The sequence below is a fragment of the Odontesthes bonariensis genome, chromosome 10, assembly GCF_027942865.1.
Source record: "Odontesthes bonariensis isolate fOdoBon6 chromosome 10, fOdoBon6.hap1, whole genome shotgun sequence".
NCBI classification, from domain to species: domain Eukaryota; kingdom Metazoa; phylum Chordata; class Actinopteri; order Atheriniformes; family Atherinopsidae; genus Odontesthes; species Odontesthes bonariensis.
In genome coordinates this window covers 34,685,363-34,705,071 of record NC_134515.1, presented here as the reverse complement: position 1 = coordinate 34,705,071, position 19,709 = coordinate 34,685,363, and the positions used below count along the sequence as shown (strand labels likewise).

The 19,709-nt window shown below is 41.9% G+C and overlaps 1 protein-coding gene across 2 annotated transcripts in view; it reads left to right on the top strand.

Annotated features, from left to right (window-relative positions):
* The window catches only part of LOC142390033 (DNA (cytosine-5)-methyltransferase 3B-like), a 111,103-nt gene that overhangs the window by 68,757 nt on the left and 22,637 nt on the right, over positions 1-19,709 (top strand). For both annotated transcript variants that reach the window (XM_075475354.1, XM_075475355.1), the window contains exons 7-14: positions 9,854-10,012; positions 10,119-10,226; positions 12,920-13,061; positions 13,180-13,299; positions 13,603-13,647; positions 13,784-13,863; positions 15,692-15,804; positions 15,915-16,098. In XM_075475354.1, coding sequence (XP_075331469.1) covers positions 9,854-10,012; positions 10,119-10,226; positions 12,920-13,061; positions 13,180-13,299; positions 13,603-13,647; positions 13,784-13,863; positions 15,692-15,804; positions 15,915-16,098 — 951 coding nt within the window. The remainder of the gene's footprint in view (positions 1-9,853; positions 10,013-10,118; positions 10,227-12,919; positions 13,062-13,179; positions 13,300-13,602; positions 13,648-13,783; positions 13,864-15,691; positions 15,805-15,914; positions 16,099-19,709) is intronic.

Sequence of the window (19,709 nt, the reverse complement as noted above, 5' to 3'; positions counted from 1 at the left end):
CTCTATCCAAGGCTCATAAAAATAACGTGGTGTAAAGAGCACCTTGCACCAAATAGAATGCTCTTTGTTGTGGCCTTAGTTCAAAAGATAAAGTGGTTGTCTGCCATTTGTAAAAGACACAATCCCACATTGCCACCAATCTGCTCATTGATGTGTGTTTATGTAAACACTTTATAGACTCCACAGAAGAACCATTAATGTGTGAATGGGGCCTGTAAAAACCTTTAAGTGGTCAAAAATTACAAAGAGTATCCACTTGTAAATGGTCAGATCTGCTCGGGATTTAATAAAGTGGTAGTGCTATTTATCAGCCAATTGATTTATGCATTTACAAGGTTGGCATTTATTAATTATATACCTTTTCTTACAAGCTCATATTAAGTAAAAATGATGTGTTGTTATTTGTGAGATGGCTCTATGGCTCCAGATCTATGATTGGTCATTTGATGCCATCATCATCCTCTGTACATGACATGAGACACATCACCATTTAGTTCAACCAAAGTGTCTAAAAAGTCTGTCTGATAGTCGAAAGAGTTGTGTGCTCAAAGTTCAAAGGATGAGGTTGGGAGATTATTGCATAAGTACTAATAAATTAGTCCTGTGATGGACTGGCGGCCTGTCCAGGGTGTACCCTGCCTCTCGCCCTATGACCGCAGGGATAGGCTCCAGCCCCCCCGCGACCCGACCGATGGATTCAGCGGGTATAGAAAATGGATGGATGGATGGATAATTAATTAAAATAGTAAAAAATATACAAGACTGATGCTCCACACTTAGGTTAAAGAGTCTGATGGCAGAGGGGACAAACAATCTCCTGAGCCTCTGTTCTGCATCACAGTGAGATTCACACTGAACCACACTGCACCTCCTGAATCCGAGATTTGACAGGATTCGACAGGATGTTTCATCCTGTTTTTATTAATAGACAGTATTCATAATGTATAAACTGAACATTAATAATGGGCGAAAGAAAATAGAGGAGGGGTGAGACACAGACAGACACAGAGAGACTGTCTTTGTCTGTCTGTGTCTGTCTGAGAGAAAATCCGATAGAGTCTAATATAGATTTAAAGTTAATATTTAGGCTGTCATTTTCAACATCTACATGAATATTAAATGAAGCATGGAAGACCTTAAGTTCTGTCTACAACTTTTCTTCTCCAATGTCATAGAATTTCTTCACAGCTTGCAGTGCCTCTGTTGGAATTTTTGCTGTTTTCCAGTTCTCTGGGACTGTCAGGCAGTGGAGGGCATTCAAGATTTCCCATGTGGAGTTATCTTCTCCTTTGAAGCGTCTCTGAAGCTCTTCTGCCATTGTGTCCACAAAAACGTAATACACTTTAACACGGTAGTAGTCTTGCAAAGTTGGGAAAGTGTGGTCAGCAGTAGCTGTTTTGGCAATGACCTTGAACTTTGCTGGCATTTTCCTGCTCCTGGCTTGACCAGGAATCTCAACTGGGGGGTCCAGGCCCACTAATGCAGCCTTTTCTGTAGCCTGTTTATACATGTTATCAAACTCTTCCTCTGTTCTGCTGTGGGCCAGCTTCTGAAAAAGCCAGGTCTATGTCTTTTTGCTGCAAAGCATCAGAAGCCATTGCAGTTGTCTGGAAGATTGGACAGGTGATCTCCAGACACAGGAAGAATTCAAAGTTGATGCTCTTGAGAAGGATCATTGCATCACCTGCTGAAGAGTCTGGGGGATCTTGCTGTGTCATTTCCTCATGACAGCTGGGAGGACCTTCCTCAGAGTGCGAAGGGCAGTTTCTCTGCAGGCCCACCGCCTGTCTGACGGCTTCTGCAGCTCCAGTGGATGATCAGGGCACATCGCCTTCTGCATTTCAGTAAATGCAGAGTGTCGTTTGGACGAGTTGGCCACAAAAGCATGAAGTTTTTCAACTAAGTTGATTGAACTCATCAGCTCTGTCCTCACCACTATCTGTTGTTTGCCAGTCACTGCTGGTGTAGCCTGTAATGAATCTCATACCCCTCCAAACCTCTCTAGTGTTGTAATGATACTGCCTTTTTTCCAGCTTCTCTCTGTAGTCGTCCCTTGTCTGGTGTAGATTCTTCTTCAACTCATGTTACACCTCCCTGAGCTTGCCATTGTCTCTATCTCTAAAGGCATACTTCTTCTTGTTCAGAAGAGCTTTGATGTTGCTGGTTATCCATGGCTTGTTGTTAGAGAAGCAGTGAAAAGTCTTTGTTGGTATGACAGTGTCTCTGCAGAAGTTGATGTAATCTGGAACAACATCTGCTGTCTTACCATTGTTAGCACAATTGACTTGCGGCCCCAGCAGAATATCCCAGTATGTGCACTTGAAGCGGTCCTTAAGAGTCTCACTGGCTGATAGTGACCACTTCCTGACTACTCAGGTGGTGACTGGCTGCCTCATCACAAGAGCTTTGTAGTATGGCTGTAGAAAAAACGTGTTGTGATCTAACTTGCTAAGAGGTGAGGACTTATTAGCATCCTTGATGTTGGCATTCATCAGATCAAGTGTTTTATTGGGGGCCTAGCAGCGAAGCTGCGAAGGCACCCATTGTGTTAGTAGCTTTTCCTATTATTATTATTATTGATCCGTATCCGCTGCAATTGAAGTCTATGGCAGCCAGGGTAAAAAGTTGTGAAATTTGGCACACGTAATTAGCCAAGTGCCAAAGCCAAAGTCAAGAATTTTCAAGCCCCAAGAGTGTACTCTCTAGCGCCACCAACACGTCAAAGTTCAAAGTGCATTCAGCCTAATAACTTTGGACTACTTGGTCCAAATTTCACAAATGAGGCATCGTTGGAATCCTTGGATCATGACGAGTCCAACGGACCCTATGACGTCAATTTGCGTATGCCTAGATTTTCCGCCATTTTGAATTTATCCATCCATCCATCCATCCATCCATCCATCCATTATCTTCCGCTGGTCCGGGGATCGGGTCGCGGGGGCAGCAGCTTGAGCAAAGAGACCCAGACGTCCCTGTCCCCGGCCACTTCCTCCAGCTCTTCTGGGGGGACCCCGAGGCGTTCTCAGGCCAGCCGAGAAACATAGTCTCTCCAACGTGTCCTGGGTCTTCCCCGGGGCCTCTTCCCAGTGGGACGGGCCCGGAACACCTCACCGGGGCAGGCGTCCAGGAGGCATCCTAACCAGATGCCTGAGCCACCTCATCTGACTCCTCTCGATGCGGAGGAGCAGCGGTTCTACTCCGAGCCCCTCCCGGATGACCAAGCTTCTCACCCTATCTCTAAGGGAGAGCCCAGTCACCCAGCGGAGGAAACTCATTTCGGCCGCTTGTATTCGCGATCTCGTTCTTTCGGTCACTACCCACAGCTTGTGACCATAGGTGAGGGTAGGAACATAGATTGACCGGTAAATCGAGAGCTTCACCTTCTGGCTCAGCTCCTTCTTCACCACGACGGGCCGGTGCAGATCCCGCATCACTGCAGACGCCGCACCGATCCGCCTGTCAATCTCCTGCTCCATTCGTCCCTCACTCGTGAACAAGACCCCGAGATACTTGAACTCCTCCACTTGGGGAAGGATCTCATTCCCGACCCGGAGAGAGCATTCCACCCTTTTCCGGCCGAAGACCATGGTCTCGGATTTGGAGGTGCTGATTCTCATTGAATTTTATCAAAAAGCTTAAAAAAGCATTTCAGGTCACAGAGATTGTTCAATTTTCACGAAAATTGGCACAGACTCTTAAGACCAAGCCGCACAAAAGTTATCATGTGGAATTTTTAATTAGGCTTCCGTTTCTCCATAAAAGCCAATCAACCTCAAGGCTAACGCCGCCAAACCGGAAGTGAGGCCATATCTTGGCAACCATTTGATGTTATGACTTCAAACTTCTAACACAGACTCAAAACCACTACGGTAAGAGGCCCAAGACGTTTGATGACGTTTGGCCCATAGGTGGCGCTATATGTAGCCAAAGTGCCTTTTTGCTCATATCTTTGGACCCCTTGGTCCAAATGTCACAAATGAGGTACCAATAGAATCACTGGATAGAGACGGGGATAATGCACCTCATGACGTCATCTGCGCCATCTTGAATTTTCCGCCATTTTGAATTTAATCAAACACCTTCAAAACACATTTAAGGCCACGCCTATTGTCCAATCTCGACGGGACTTGGCACATAGAATCTTCAGACCAAGCCACATATAAATTATCTGGTGGATTTTCTTATTTCGCTTCCGTTTGCCCGTGACAGCCAATCAAACTCTACGCCGATGCGCAAATGGGACATTTGGCCAAATCTCTGCGATGCATTCCTAAGTTGCCCAAGCCTTCCCTATTGTGCCATTCTGCTAGGCCCCCACATTGCTGCTTGCAGCTATATTTATCATTGGTTTTACAGTCAACAAACTGTGTGAGGCCTGTAATGGCGTGTTTCCACTATGCAGTCCGGTACGGGTCGGGTCGGAACGGTTCGCTTATTTCAGTGTTTCCATTACCACGAAAGCGTACCGATCTGTACCATACTGTTACCATTTTCGTAACCCTTCTGCTTGGGGTACCTAGCACACAGGACCGGTTCCAGGCTCTGCTCTCCGTTGTTGGTGTGGAGGCTGTGCAGCGGGAGCTCGATGGTCCTGTGCGAAACGAAAAAATCTTCTGATTGCCGCAAAAATGCCAGAGAGTGGTTTCAACCGGACCGCGAGCCAGTGTCGCATTAAGCTGAAGAAGCTTGGAGGTGGTTCGAAATTATGGATGTTATTTGTTATTTGCTGTTATTTGCTATTTACACTTCGGCATGCACTCCGCCCACCCCTGAGGGTCCCAAAGCGACCCGACCCGCACCGTACCTTTCTGAACCGACCCGTACCGGACTGCATAGTGGAAACGAGGGTTAAGGTGAGAGAAAAGGGTGGCGTGAGTGCTGGGTCTGAATTCTTAGGACAGTTTTGTGTATGACATCACATGCCACGTCAGCATCTGCTCTGGAGTAGAAACAACAATAGTAATGATGTGTGAGAAGGATCGCAATACATAGTAAGGCCTGAGTTCTACATTCCAAGTTGAGATCCTCTCTTTTGGAGTAATATGAGCGGGGTTGCACCACCTGTTGTTAACAAACAAAGCCAGTCCACCACCTTTCTTTTTACCACTCGCTGTGAACTTCCTATCCACTCTCAGCATGGTAAAGCCGGTTAAAGGTGGGGTATGAGATGTTTTCTGGAGCATTTTTTATCATATTGTCTGAAAACCTCCTCACGACCCCAAACACTAAAATAGAATGTTTGGGAAAAAAATTCATATTTTAGTCCATTGTAGAGGGTGTAGCAAGAGGAAATGTCTGACTAATAGAAGTAATGATGAGAGTTACTTCTATTGGATTCTGACATGCCAATCAACCGTCAGCCCCCCTCACCCCTCCCCCCTGCGCGTTCACAGACTCGTGACTCGTTCATGTGTTTTGAAGGCGTGGTTTCGAGGGGTGGGCTGAAGGGAGAGGCAAGGTTGTGTATTTTCAAAAATATAGCTTGCAGGAACCGTTTTTCCAAGATCTCATACCCCACCTTTAAGTCCGGAATTATGTAGTTTAGTCACATCTCTGTAAAGCACACAAGACTACACGTTTGAATATTTTCAAAGGGGGAAGTGAAGCTTTATCAGAGATTTAAAAAAAAAAGAGGAGGTTACCTCCCCTCACAGATTTCTCTGGAACCCTTTCCACCTGTCTTTGTGTTGGTGCAGGTGTCCACACAACCAAAAACACACAGTCTGTCTGTGCTTGCTCTGTATCAAATATAACGTCTGGAAATGATTCAGATTGTATAAGAAGGAAAAGAAAATTGGAGAAAGGTCTGTGGAGCAGTAGGTACCGAATTAGCACAACAAACCTAAATATTCATCAGGTTAGAAGTCATGCTGAATCCCTGGATGTTATTAGTTAGATATTAAACAGATATTTAAGAGGTTTTCCTGCCACAACTCGGTGTAGTAAGAGTGACAGATTTGTTGTCATGATACCGTAGACAAATTAGAACTGTGGTCAAAGATAGCTACAGCTACAAATGTTTGTCATGCAAAATGGGCAGTGTTGCTCTTTATGTTCATTAATGTGTGCAACATTCTTCTTTGCACAATCAGGTCCAGGGACTCCAGAGCACAGAGCCAGCGTCCTTATCAGTTTGTTCAGTTTCTTTGTGTCACTGGCTCTGATGCGGCAACCCCAACAGATGGCTGCAAAGCAGATTACACTCAACACCAATGATTTAGATTAGATTAGATTTCCCTTTATTGTCCCACAGTGGGAAAATTCACATCGTTACAGCAGCAAGAAAGATAAAGATAAAGAAAAACAATAGAAACACATAACAGCAGATAGTATCAACAATAGCAGCAGTTCTACACGGGCTAGGAAATTGCACAGTGGAATAGTGGTTATTGCACATTAATTATAGAAGATATGTAACATCTTGGCAGACGTTGAAGGACTTAAGCTTCCTTGGGAAGTACAGTCTATTATGTCAACCTCAGTGTTGCATTTTCAGTCCAGTCTACTCTCTAGGTCAGGGTCGGCAACCTTGAATACTCTATATTATGTTATTATACTATGTATAAAAAATATATATCGTGTTGCATTCATGAAATTAATTAATTGCTACAGACAAAAACAAAATTTGATTTCTGCTTGCCACAAAAACGATTTGAACTGCGAAAAATGGTTGGCCTGCTGGGGGCCAAAAAGCTCAATAAATCGCGTGTTGCATATCGTGATTGTGATGCATATTTTCAGCAACAAAAAATTAAACACACTTTATTTTAATGTTACAAGATCACCATAATCTTCAAATTTAGAATTACATTAAAAAAGTAACAAACTAAAGTAAGATGAATTTAAATTCGATACTTATTATTTATTTTTCAAAGCTACAGGGAGCTGCAGCAGAGGGCTGAAATAACCACGTCTGGAGCCGCGGGTTATCTCAGGTATCTGTATTCCTCAATGGCTGAATGGCTGCCCACCGCTCCAGTGAATGGCATCTGTCTCCGTGACCCTGTGCATGTGCATGTGTGTGTCAACAGGTGCCAACCTGGATGGGTTCAAAGCGGAGGACAAATTTCGTGTGTATGCATGTATGCATGACAATAAATCTGATCTTAAAGGGATAGTTCGCCTCTTTTGACATGAAGCTGTATGACATCCCATATTAGCAATATTATTTATGAACATTTTCTTACCCCCTGCTGCGTCCTGTGAGCCGAATTCCAGCCTCGTTTTGGCGTTGACGAATGTAGTCCGGCTAGTTGGCTGGGGTCCCGAAAATAAAGCGTCTTGCTTCTCAAAACAATATGCGTTCAAAAGAGTAATACATTTGCATCACAAAATCGTCCCTCCAGAAAAAGTCAGACCTCATATCGCTTGGCGCTATTTTTGCCTCCCCTCATATCAATGCATTCAGCCACCTAGCGATAGCCGCACCTGTTACGGTGTTTACTGCTCGGAAGCAGGGGACTGCTCGGTCTGCACTTCGGTCTGCACAGTTTACACAGCCCGTAGTGATACGAAGCGAGAGAGAAATAGCGCCAAGCGATTATGAGGTCTGACTTTTTCTGGAGAGTAATACATTTGCGATGCAAATGTATTACTCTTTTGAACGCATATTGTTTTGAGAAGCAAGACGTTTTATTTTCGGGACCCTAGCCAACTAGCTGGACTACATTCGTCAACGCCAAAACGAGGCTGGAACTCTGCTCACAGGACGCAGTGGGGGGTAAGTCAATGTTCATAAATGATATTGCTGATATGGGATGTCATACAGCTGTCAAAAGAGGCGAACTATCCCTTTAATGAACCACCATTTTCTCCTTGGATGGTGACAGTGTTTGGCTTATGGCTTTTCCTCACCTAAAATCCACAATCATCCCTTTTCTTTTGTTTGTTACTCAAGATGAGATGATTGTGTCCATACCATGACCCGCACGAAGTTCCCTGTACTCAGCCTCATGTTCATCACTGTACACCCAACAACTGCAGAGTCATCTGAGTATTTGTGGAGATGACAGAATTCTGAGCTTTACTTGTCTGAGGTGTACAGTGTGAAGAGAAACGATGTGTACTTCTCCTGTGCTGCTGTCATTCACTCTAAAAAAAACTGGCTCTGTGCTGGGGACTGCTGTACAACTTAACAAATATAAAGAACAATACTGCCCACCCTCAAAATAACATATTGTTGAAACAATGGAGTGCCTTCAGTAAGGCTTATTCAGCTTGTCACGATCTGGACCTTAGGTTTTGTCACATTTTTGTTTTTGTCTGACCATTTCCTCACTTTCCTCATACCTCAGCTCAGTCGTCAGCTCCACCCACTCCACCTGTTTTTCTTTCCTCAGCTGCCGTCGTTGTACCCATGGTTTTCCCCGTCAGTCTTGCTACTGTTTGTTACTATCTGGTTTTGTTATTTTCTGAGGTGTTTTTTCTCGTTTAGTTTTTTTGTGGTACTCCAGCGTTGGCTGGGATTTTGATTGCTAGTCTAATAAAGCGTTTAAGTTTCCTCCTGGCTTCTGTCCCGTGTCTGCATTTGGGTGCTCCTTCGTCTCCACCTCCAAAACGTGACACAGCTCTGCTATACCACAGGACAAAACAGGAGGCCATTCCTGCTAGCAGCAATAAACATGCATAACCACAGCTTATAATATGTGTTTAAGAAATGAAAAAATACTGCAGCACTTCCATTTTTGTATTTTTTGTCTTTTTATATATTTATATATACAGTATATGCAGTCATATTGAATTGGATTGTATTAATGTAGACTTGAATATAACTTTTATATCTTCAGATTACTCATTTTGTTAAGTGGTGCGGTTTGAATTGAATTGAATTTAAACTAAAATTTAGGGATTCCTGGACTCTTGCATAATATAGATATTATTCAAGATTTTTCTCAGGGTATCCGGGTTTGAAACCACCAAGTGAATTCTTTCATCTCTATTAATTTCTTCTGTCATCCACGTATACCCTCTTTTAGTCCTCATTTAAAGGTAGGGTAGGAGATCCTGGATTTTGAGTCCAGCGAAGCTGCATTTTGAAAATACACCGGTAAAAAGTCCCAACCCTTTTCTTCACTTTCCCCCCGAAGGCACGCCTCTAGAGTACATGAACGCGCACGAGCACGAAGGTGCACGAGCGCTGTTCTGACAGCAAGCATCGATCGTTGCCGTATTTAGTATTTAGTATTTAGTTTATGCTAACTATACGTTTAATAATGCTAGGTGCTAGCCAAGCTGGCTCTAGTTTAGCTTCCTGCCAAGCTTCGTTCACGGAGCAGGGTACGCGCACAGGGGAAAGGAGGGGGAAGGAGGGGGAGGGGGAGGGAGGAGCAGATTGCAGTTTGATAGACGGCATCAGAATCCAATCATTGTGAACGGACCGTTCACAATGATTGGATATTGTTTTTCCTAGATTGTACGTTCTAGAGGCCACTAAAACTTTTCATATTTGTGTCAAAACTTTTAATTAATTGGTTGCAATGGGGGTGTGAAGAGTATTTCAAGCAATATGTAAAAAAATGTTCCAGAAAAAGATCCCCTACCCTGCCTTTAAGATAAAAAATACAAAAACACATTTAAAATGTCCTGTTTTTCTACCCGTTTTCTTTACAGTAAGTGTTAGGCAAAGGTAGACTTTTTTTCTCAATGTAAAACCTGTCCTGTGTAACACAAATGTCTTTAGATTTGGTCATAATTTTATTGCTCATCATTGCTCATCATTTATTGGGCATCTTAGTCTAGCCTCTGTATGTTTTGTTATATTTCAGGGACATTCTAAGAATAATTTTGTCTTGTTAAAGCAGTTTTAAAGGACTCTCATTCTTTGTTTATTCTCTCCTCTTTTATTTCTCCATAGGACAATAAAGGTTTTGGAATTGGTGAGCTGGTTTGGGGGAAAATCAAAGGCTTCTCCTGGTGGCCTGGCATTGTCGTGACATGGCAAGCAACTGGCAAACGACAGGCCAATCCTGGCATGAGATGGCTGCAGTGGTTTGGCGATGGCAAGTTCTCTGAGGTGAAAAGGGATAGAAGAAAAGCCACATGGAAGGAGCGGAATTTAAAAATAAGTAATTATTGTGCATCATTTACTTGTGTTTCATGCCATGATCTTTTCAATCCAGGTTTCAGCAGATAAGCTCGATTCCATCACTGCATTCCCCAAGTTCTTCAGCCAAGCTTCGTATACCAAGCTAGCCTCTTACCGCAGGGCTATCTTCCAAGCAGTCCAGGTAACTTTTGAGCTGTATTGGGTGCAACTTTTTGCTTAGTTCAACTTTGCTTGCTGCACCCTCTTGCTTTGAGGTGACAGTGCTAACCACCATACAGCTATACAGCCTAAAATCATATCACCTTCAATGTGAAAGTAAGTGTACTTTGTCATACTCTTTCATAAAAGTAAAGTATATTTGCTCAAGTATTGAGCTTTCCTTCAGGATTCCTCATGTGCTTCTTAATACTTAAACCTTCATTCATCCATCCATTTTCCATATCCCCTCTATCCAGTTCAGGGTCTTATTTGCCACTGGGCGAGAGGCAGGGTACAACAACCATTCACTTTTACATACACGCCAAGGGTCAATTTAAAATCAACTTAATTAACCTTAACGTGCATGTTTTTGGATTGTGAGGAAAAAAACAGAATATCAAGAGAAAACCTAATTTATCAAGCTTCTTTACCGGTGAAATTGTTTCTATCAGAGAGAAGATTCCCACCATTATCACTGAGGTATCATCAAGTGCAGCAGCTTTAGAAGTATCTTTAGAACCTGATTTGTATTTAGATGGCTTCTGCCCAGTTCATCTCTCTGAGCTAACAACAGCAATAGCCTCTTCTAAACCATCAACTTGTATTTTAGATCCAATCCCAACCAGACTGTTCAAGGAAGTTTTCCCCTTAATCGACACTTCCATATTGGATTTGATCAATCTGTCTTTAAAAAACCTACTCTTGATTCAGAAGTGGTAGCTAATTATCGACCTATATCCAATCTCCCTTTTATGTCTAAAGTTTTTAGTTGCAAATAGTTGCAGCTCTACTTTTTGATCATTTACACAGAAATAATCTGTTTGAAGAGTTTCAGTAAATGAAGAATCTTCCTCACACACCAGAATAAGTCATGGAGTTCCTCAGGGTTCTGTGCTTGGACCGATTCTTTTCACTTTATACATGCTTCCATAAGGTGGCATACATTTCCATTGCTATGCTGATGATACTCAGCTGTACTTATCTATGAAACCAGATGAACCCAATAGGTTGGTCAGACTACAAGCATGTCTTAAAGACATAAAGACCTGGATGACTCTTCTGACTCTTTCTGCTTCTAAATTCAGACAAAACTGAAGTCGTTATCTTTGGACCTGAGCACTTCAGGGAGAAATTGTCTAGCTATATAGTTACTCTAGATGGTATTTCCTTGGCTTCTAGTACTATAGTGAGGAACCTTGGAGTTACTTTTGACCAGAATTTATCATTCGACTCATATAAAACAGGTTTCTAGGACTGCCTTCTTTCATCTTCGTAATATTGTTAAAATCAGGAACATCTTGTCTCAGAGTGATGCAGAAAAACTGCTCCATGCATTTGTTACTTCAAGATTGGACTACTGTAATTCTTTATTATTGGGCTGTCCCACATATTCTCTGAAAAGCCTTCAGTTTATCCAAAATGCTGCAGCCAGAGTTCTGATGAGAACTAACAGGAGAGATCATATTTCTCCAGTTTTAGCTTCTCTTCATTGGCTCCCTGTTAAATTCAGAATAGAATTTAAGATTCTTCTCCTCACATATAAAGCTCTTAATGACTGAGCTCCATCATATCTTAAAGATCTCATTGTAAGATATTTCCTAACAGAGCACTTCGTTCCCAAACTGCAGGTTTACTTCTGGTTCCCAGAGTTTCTAAAAGTAGAATGGGAGGCAGAGCCTTCAGTTATCAGGCCCCTCTCTTGTGGAATAAGCTGCCAGTAAATGTCCGGGAAGCAGACACCCTTTCCACTTTTAAGATTAGGCTTAAAACTTTCCTTTTTGATAAAGCTTATAGTTAGGGATGGCTCAGGTGGTCCTTAAACATCCCATAGTTAAGTTGCTATAGGCCTAAACCCCTCGTTTAATTTCTCATATGACATCATGTACATGTGACATTATTGTGGTCATTAACTCGTGTTTCCCTGTTCCAACAGATATCCTTTGAATGGTTTTACAGTGTTTGTTGTCCCCTCTTTTCTGTCTTCTCAAACCCCAGCTGGTCGAGGCGGATGGCCACCCTTCCTGAGTCTGGTTCTGCCAGAGGTTTCTTCCTGTTAAAGGGGAGTTGTTTCTCTCCACAGTCGCCTCAGGCACGCTCAGGACGGGAGATTGGACTGAAGACAAGTTTCGGTGCAATCTGTTGGTTTCCTTAGCTAGGAAATAGTTTTTGAATATGCTCTGTATGTATGAATTGGACTAATTTTGAGTTTTATTCAGTGGATTTGATGTGATTATGATGAATTGGACTCCAATTGGCTTGAATTGAACTGTATTATTGAAGTGCCTTGATTAGTTTTGATTGATTAGTAATTTGGCGCAATATAAATAAAACTGAATTGAATTGAACCTATGCTCGCACAGGCACAACATTAAAACTCCACATAGAAAGACCTCTAACCCTAACCCGAAATTCAAACTGGGAACCTGTTCTCTGCAGGACAACAGCCCTAACCACCACACCTGCCCTGCTTCAGCAATAATCATTGAATACTATTGTGCATTACAATAGTATTACACAGACAGGGGCCATCCTGTTTCTTTACGACTTTTTTTGGTGTACCTTCTTTACCAAAAGAATCTAGATAATTATTGTGCTTCTGGTTATACAGTGAGGGCTTTCTTCTAGCACATGCAGCCAACACTGAGTTCCATGTTACCATCTCTGTTGCTGTCTCAGATGGCCAGTGTCCGGGCAAATAAGACATTTCCTCCGTGCGGGTCAGACAACCCAGAGGACCAGGTCAAACCGATTCTGGACTGGGCCAATGGTGGCTTCCTACCCAAAGGAGAGGAGGGACTAAAACCTACTCACAGTGCCAGTGAGCAAAGCAGCAGCACCACATTGTCATGTTCAATTTATTACCAAAAGCCTTGTCTTCTGGGGAGTAGGCGTTCAGGAAGGGAATAAAAGTACAATGTTTGTGTGTGTGTCTCCAGACAGTAACCCTTTGGACCAGGTCCTCAATGTTTCTCAGACAGAATATTTTCCCTGTGCAAAACGACCCAAAGCGAGTCTCTGCAAGAACAAGGCTGCCCCTGAAGAAGCCTATAGCAGAGGTAGGGCTCAATCGCCATCCTCACTGCACAGTTCTGAAATACTGAATATACAGTATGTGTTGATCTATGTGTATGGAAATATCTGAATACTTGACTGATTAGAGGTTCAGCACCACTGCCGACATATTTGTAATTTTTTTGTTAGATTAGTTTGCGTGCTAGTATCAAAGTTATCTGGTCCAGAGCAACGTTGAATAGTGGAGGATAATTATTTAAGTTTGCCTGGACACGTGTTAAAAAAAGCTAATCATATTTTAATTTTGTCCTGTGTGTGTTTCAACGTTTTCCCTGATTTTCTGACAGAACAAATGGTGACTGAAGTTCAGAAGAATAAAAGAAGTATAGAAGGTAACTACTGTTCTATGTATTTATTATGGTTATTAGGAATTGATTATCAACCATATGACTTAATGTCTTGTTTTTTAAAGCCTTTGTTTGTCTTGATTTGTACTTATTTCTGAATGTTTTGAATGTTATTTGGCAGAGTTCTGTCTCTCTTGTGGGAAGATGAAAGCAGCAACCTTCCACCCACTGTTTGAAGGAGGCTTATGCCAAACATGCAAGGTAAAGCAATAGAAAATCAGACACTTAGATATATAGAGAAATGCATTTTCATGCATTCATTTAGATTGTCTCTTTTTGATGAGTCTATGTATAGACTAGATCGAGATCACAGTCAAATGAAGTAGAATTTTGCAGTGTGTTTGAACTAAAGTACATTCATGCCAAAATAAAGCAGTTTAAACTGAGATTATGAATCTCGATCAGCCATCAAGGTACCATGACCCAGAATGCCGACAGAGTTTCAAACAGTCTTTTCCGCCTGCATTTGTTTGCAAGGAGTTGATCTTCTTCACATTTTGCCGGAGACATTCAGTCTAATTTCATGTTAAGCTGCTTAAATTCCTCAGAGTTCATATAACAACTGGAAATGGCAAAAATTGCACCAAACCCGTTGACATCCTGTTTGATCACGGGATTTTGGTAGGTCATATAGGCTGTTAGATGTTATGTTATTACTGGATTTCGTTCATATTAAGAAGACACAGTGGCAAGGCTGCTTGTGGCATTGTACTGTCGAGCCATTTTAGATCCCAAGTAGGATGTAAATATACACATTAGTCTGCAAATTGTAAGTTTTAGAGCATGTTTATGGCCTTGAAAATTAACATGTGCAAGTAATATTTATAAAACTCTACAGATTCACACCAATCATGCTCAAGCCCCAACAAGGTTTTATTTAGTTTAATTTTTCTCATTGTAGTGAAGACATTTTTATTATCTAACTGTACAAGCTGGTAAGCACTGAGCAAGTATATATCTGCCACCCAGTTTCTAATCATTTACTGCTTTATGGAAACCAAGACCACTTCTAATACTTTCTGTACAGTAGGGGATTTTCCTAAGAAAAATGTACCAGATGCTTCATATGTATGTCAACAAATAAGGAAACTGTGATCAACCAACAAACAGCCATTACATAGGAATTTATTTATATAGCACATTTCATGTACAAAACAATTCAAAGTGCTTCACATAAAATAAAAGCATTGCAGCAGGGAGTGGAAGAAGCATTAAAAATACATCAATGAATATAAAGAGAAACAAATAAAATAATTTAAATGAATTTAAAAACAAGCAACAGTCCAGATAAGTTCAAAGATAGCGTGCAGATTTCATGCATAGACACATGAGAAAAGAAATGTTTTTAACCTGGATTTAAAAATGTCTCCATTTGGTGAGAGTTTAATTTCCACTGGCAGTTTGTTCCACTTGTTTGCAGCATAACAGCTAAATGCTGCTTCTCCATGTTTAGTCTGGACTCTGGACTGGACCAGCTGACCTGAGTCCTTGGATCTCAGAGCTCTGCTGGCTTTATATTCTCTGAACATATCACAGATTGTAAACCATCAGCAGGCTTTTAAAATCTATTCTGTGACTGACTGGAAGCCAGAGTAAAGATTTTAAAGCTGCTGTGATGTGTTCAGATCTCTAGCAGATGTTTAATGCTCTTTTTGGGAAGTCCAGTTAAAAGAGCATTACAGTAATGGAGCCTACTGGAGATTAATGCATGGATGAGTTTCTCCTGGTCTTTTTGGGAGAGGAAACCTTTAATTCTGTTGATGTTTCTGAGATGGTAAAAAGCTGAACTAAAGTTTCCTGGAAGAATGTAATAGGTCATTTCTTCTTTGTCCCAGATATTTTACATTATTCAGCACTTATTATATCTCAGCGTCAGCAATCCCTACACGTGCATGAAATATGAAATTAACAGTTATTAACATCACATCAAAGCAGATTTGTCTGCTCAGATTAATTGTTTCACTGACGTGATGTGACTTTGTTACATTCAATTCTTGCTTTTGTGTGTGTGTGATTTTTATTTGTTTAGGACGTGTACCTGGAGATGTCCTACATGTATGATGATGATGGCTACCAGTCTTACTGCACTGTATGCTGTGGAGGTCGAGAAGTTCTGCTCTGTGGGAACGCTAACTGCTGCAGGTCTGACACACGTAGACACACAGACACCAACCATGCCTTAGCTCCTCCTTCTCTGCCACAGAGGAACGTATCCTTCCATACGTATCACCTCTTTCATCTGGTTCCACCAGGTGTTTCTGTGTGGACTGTCTGGACATTCTGGTTGACCCCGGAGCATCTAACAGTGCTCGCTATCTGGACCCTTGGCGATGCTACATGTGCCAGCCACCTCTGCAGTACGGTGTCCTCAAAAGACGGCACGACTGGAGCCTAAAGCTGCAGGAGTTCTTTGCCAATGACAACGGACAGGAGTTTGTGAGTGAATTTAATTGTTTGTTTGTGTGTTGTTGTTTTTTTGGCTGCAGTATAATTATAAGATATTATTTGAATATAAAATAATATAATGTATATTATATAATATATTATATTATAGAATATAATAAAACGCTGCTGCCTGATTTTTAACCAACACCAACAGACGTGTACACAGCACTCCTGTTCTTAACTCCCCCTTTTAATGTTTGTTTTTAAAGCTCTTAACGGCCTCGCCCCATCATATTTATCTGAGCTTTTAACAGTCCGCAATCCTGGTAGAGCTCTGAGGTCAACAAATCAATTTCTGCTGGAAGTGCCCAGGTCAGAATACAAACCCTGGGGTGACCGAGCCTTTTCCCAAAGCTGTCCCCAGGCTCTGGAATAAGCTCCCCGTCCAGCTGCGTCTTATTTCTGACCTGGGCCTCTTCAAATCTAGGCTAAAAACCTACTTATTTAGGATTGCTTTTAATACCCAGTAGTATGATGACACTTTTATCTTATTTTATCTTATTTGATTTTGTTGTATTTTATTGCTTTCACTGTTCTTTTATTGTTTTTATTTGTTTTTACTTATTCTTCTCTTTATTTATTACCTGCTGTAAAGAACTTTGGTACACTGTAAGGATTGTCTGTAAAGGGCTGTATAAATAAAATACATTTACATTTACATTTATATTTATTTCAGAAGGTGGATAAACAGATGAGAAAATAGAAAAAAGGTCCCCTATTTAAATCTCAGCTTTGGCATTTTTGTGCAGAGTTTGCACATTCTCTCTGGGTGCAAAGGCTTTCTCCTACAGATGTGCAAAAAATGTGCATGTTAGGTTAAATGGTGATGGTTAAATCGTCTAACTTGACCTTAGAAGTGGGTATAAGTGTTCATAGTTGTTTATCTCGCCTTTGGCCATTTGACGGACTGGCAACTTTTCCAGGGTCTGGGATATTCTGGAACAGGTCTGGCCCTGACACAACCATTCAAAAAAAGTCAGTGTCTGACAAAATGCGGTTTGACATGATTATGAAAAGATAAGCAATAACTAAAACAATTGAGGTCAAGTAAGTAAATACGACACTCAAACAGGTTATCAATTTACAAACTATTTTCACATAAGATATTTTCCTTCAAAGAGTCACCTGAAGCTTTTAAAGAAAAGCTGCTGCCACCTTTTTCCGCCGTTGCTGTTCACACAAGCAGAAATTCTGAAGGCGTGATGTGCCTTCTTTGCTGGAAATATGAGGGAAGGTGTGCAGTGGCAAGGCTTTAGAGTGGAGAGCATGCAGGAGGCAGCACATGATGCAGAAATGATGCTATGGAAATCACTGTGTTTTCCTAGGCTCCTGATTGTTTTGACTTGAGTCCTCCATGTATCTGTATATATCCACAATATCAAGAAGCAAGGAGAAAGCAGCATACAGGTCAGCAGTAAGGACGAACTTCACCAGCACACACGCACACGTTTACTCATACACTGGCAGCAAATGCTCTGGAATATAACCCCTTAACGCCTATTGTCGCATATATGCTACAAACCGTTTGACTCAATCAACCAGCTGAGATAGCATCTTTATTCCCCCAATGCCGGTTAGTCCATATTCACTACGGACCTAGGAACGTTTATATAAATAAATATGTAAAAAAAAAAAAAGGTGAATAAAAAAACTTTGTTTTTTCAATGTTATTTAACTGTGTTGTTGTAGCCTGGGAATTCCCATGCTGCTTTTCGCTTTCATTCACACTGCAAAGGCAGCCTGGAAACCACCGCCCTTATTTTTGCCTGAGTTAGGGAACCAATCACAGAACGGGGGGGACAGCAAGACGATGACGACGTCTATGCGCGACACCAAAGCTTGTAGAGTGTTAATCCAACATGGCAGCGGACACAACGTTACCGTTCGATGCAGCCTTAGAAAGTGTTTTAAGTAGCTTAGAACGCAAGTTTACTTTTAAAAAAGAGCAATGTTTGGCGTTGAAATAATTCATTGCCAAGAAGGATGTATTTGCTCGTCGAATTTCTGTCGTTCTACATACGTCATCTGGTATAAGTGATACAATTGGCTATGAATAGCGCGCAAAGCAGCATGGGAAGAACCAGACGCCATTTGATAGACATTCGTAGCGCCCAATAAACGGCTCTAAGCATTCGTAAACCACGCCTCAAATACGAGAAAATGCACACCTAGTTCCCAGACCACCATCTTATCGAGATTGTGGACGCGTCAGCCAGGCTAACATGTATCTGTATATATCCACAATATCAAGAAGCAAGTAGAAAGCAGCATACAGGTCAGCAGTAAGGACGAACTTCACCAGCACACACGCACACGTTTACTCATACACTGGCAGCAAATGCTCTGGAATGTATACTGACACGTGTGAAAATAGCTTTACTTGCCATGTCTTTACCTGCTGCAGTGCCCTGCTCTGAGCAGTAACGGGTCACATGTTGACGGTCAGTCATTGCAGCAATGAGTTGTTGTATCACAGATGGCAGAACTGAGAACTCCTGTCTCTCCTTTCCTCTCAAACTCACTCAGCTGATGTGACTTGATATGTACAGGTATTTTGAGCAGTGGCTTGGTCTGTTGACGTTACAGTGCACTCAACTGTGCTGCATTTGCACTAAAACCAAGGCCCCATCACATCATGAGGCCCTACTTACCCCGTTTATAGACAGGCATTCTGGCTCCAGCACAATAATTTGTCACACTTAGGTGCCATTTATACTAATCTGTTTCTATATCGTTTCTATCGCGGATGCACTGTCCATTTACATTAAAATACTGGAATACGACTTCATAGGTGGAAGGATTCAAAGACGCCGGAGCCCACGTAAGCATTCACATACGATGCTGATTTTAGCAGTTGTAAACGGGGAGAAACAAGGATCCGCAGTGCTGAGCTCTAGTTACTGCGGACGTACTCCTCCCTGATTCGCTAGGCTGGTATCGTTGGTCATGTGACTTGAGTGCTGGGAAACTAAAAACAAACAGGCGTGCTTCACTTCAGTTACACACTTCCTTTCTATTCGTGTCATCGAGAAGAATATGGAAATCATGGACAACCACGATCAGCATGGGAGCTTGCTCCATGTCCTACTGCTGGTAGTACGCTGTGCACAACAATACGTGGCAAGGAGGCGCCAGATTCAACAAGTTTTTATGATGAGAACCCAGCCACTGCAGCAACGCAAGCCGTACATGGAGCGCCGCTTTTGGGTTAGACCGGGAAGAAGCAGCGCATGGTGGGACAATTTCGTGGACCAAGTTGTTGTCGCCGAAGAATAAATAATAAAGAATAAATAATAAAGCATAATAAATAATAAAGCAAGGGCAATCATGTGATGTGATGGCTGATTAGTCATGTGACTAGCGAATCAGCCGATCCCCGTTTGTGTGTAAATGTAAATAGTTTGCAAGACGCCGACACGAAGAAATGGTGAAATGAATTAATGTAAACAGAGCCTTAGACTCTTGACTGGCACCTTTGAAAACTGACCAGTTTTTATATGCCACTCCTGTGTCTGATTTAACACCTGGGTCATCTGTTATATGTAGCCTGATTTGGCCTTTCCCTAAAATAAGACAAGGTTTACATTTTTCTGGTTCAAGTC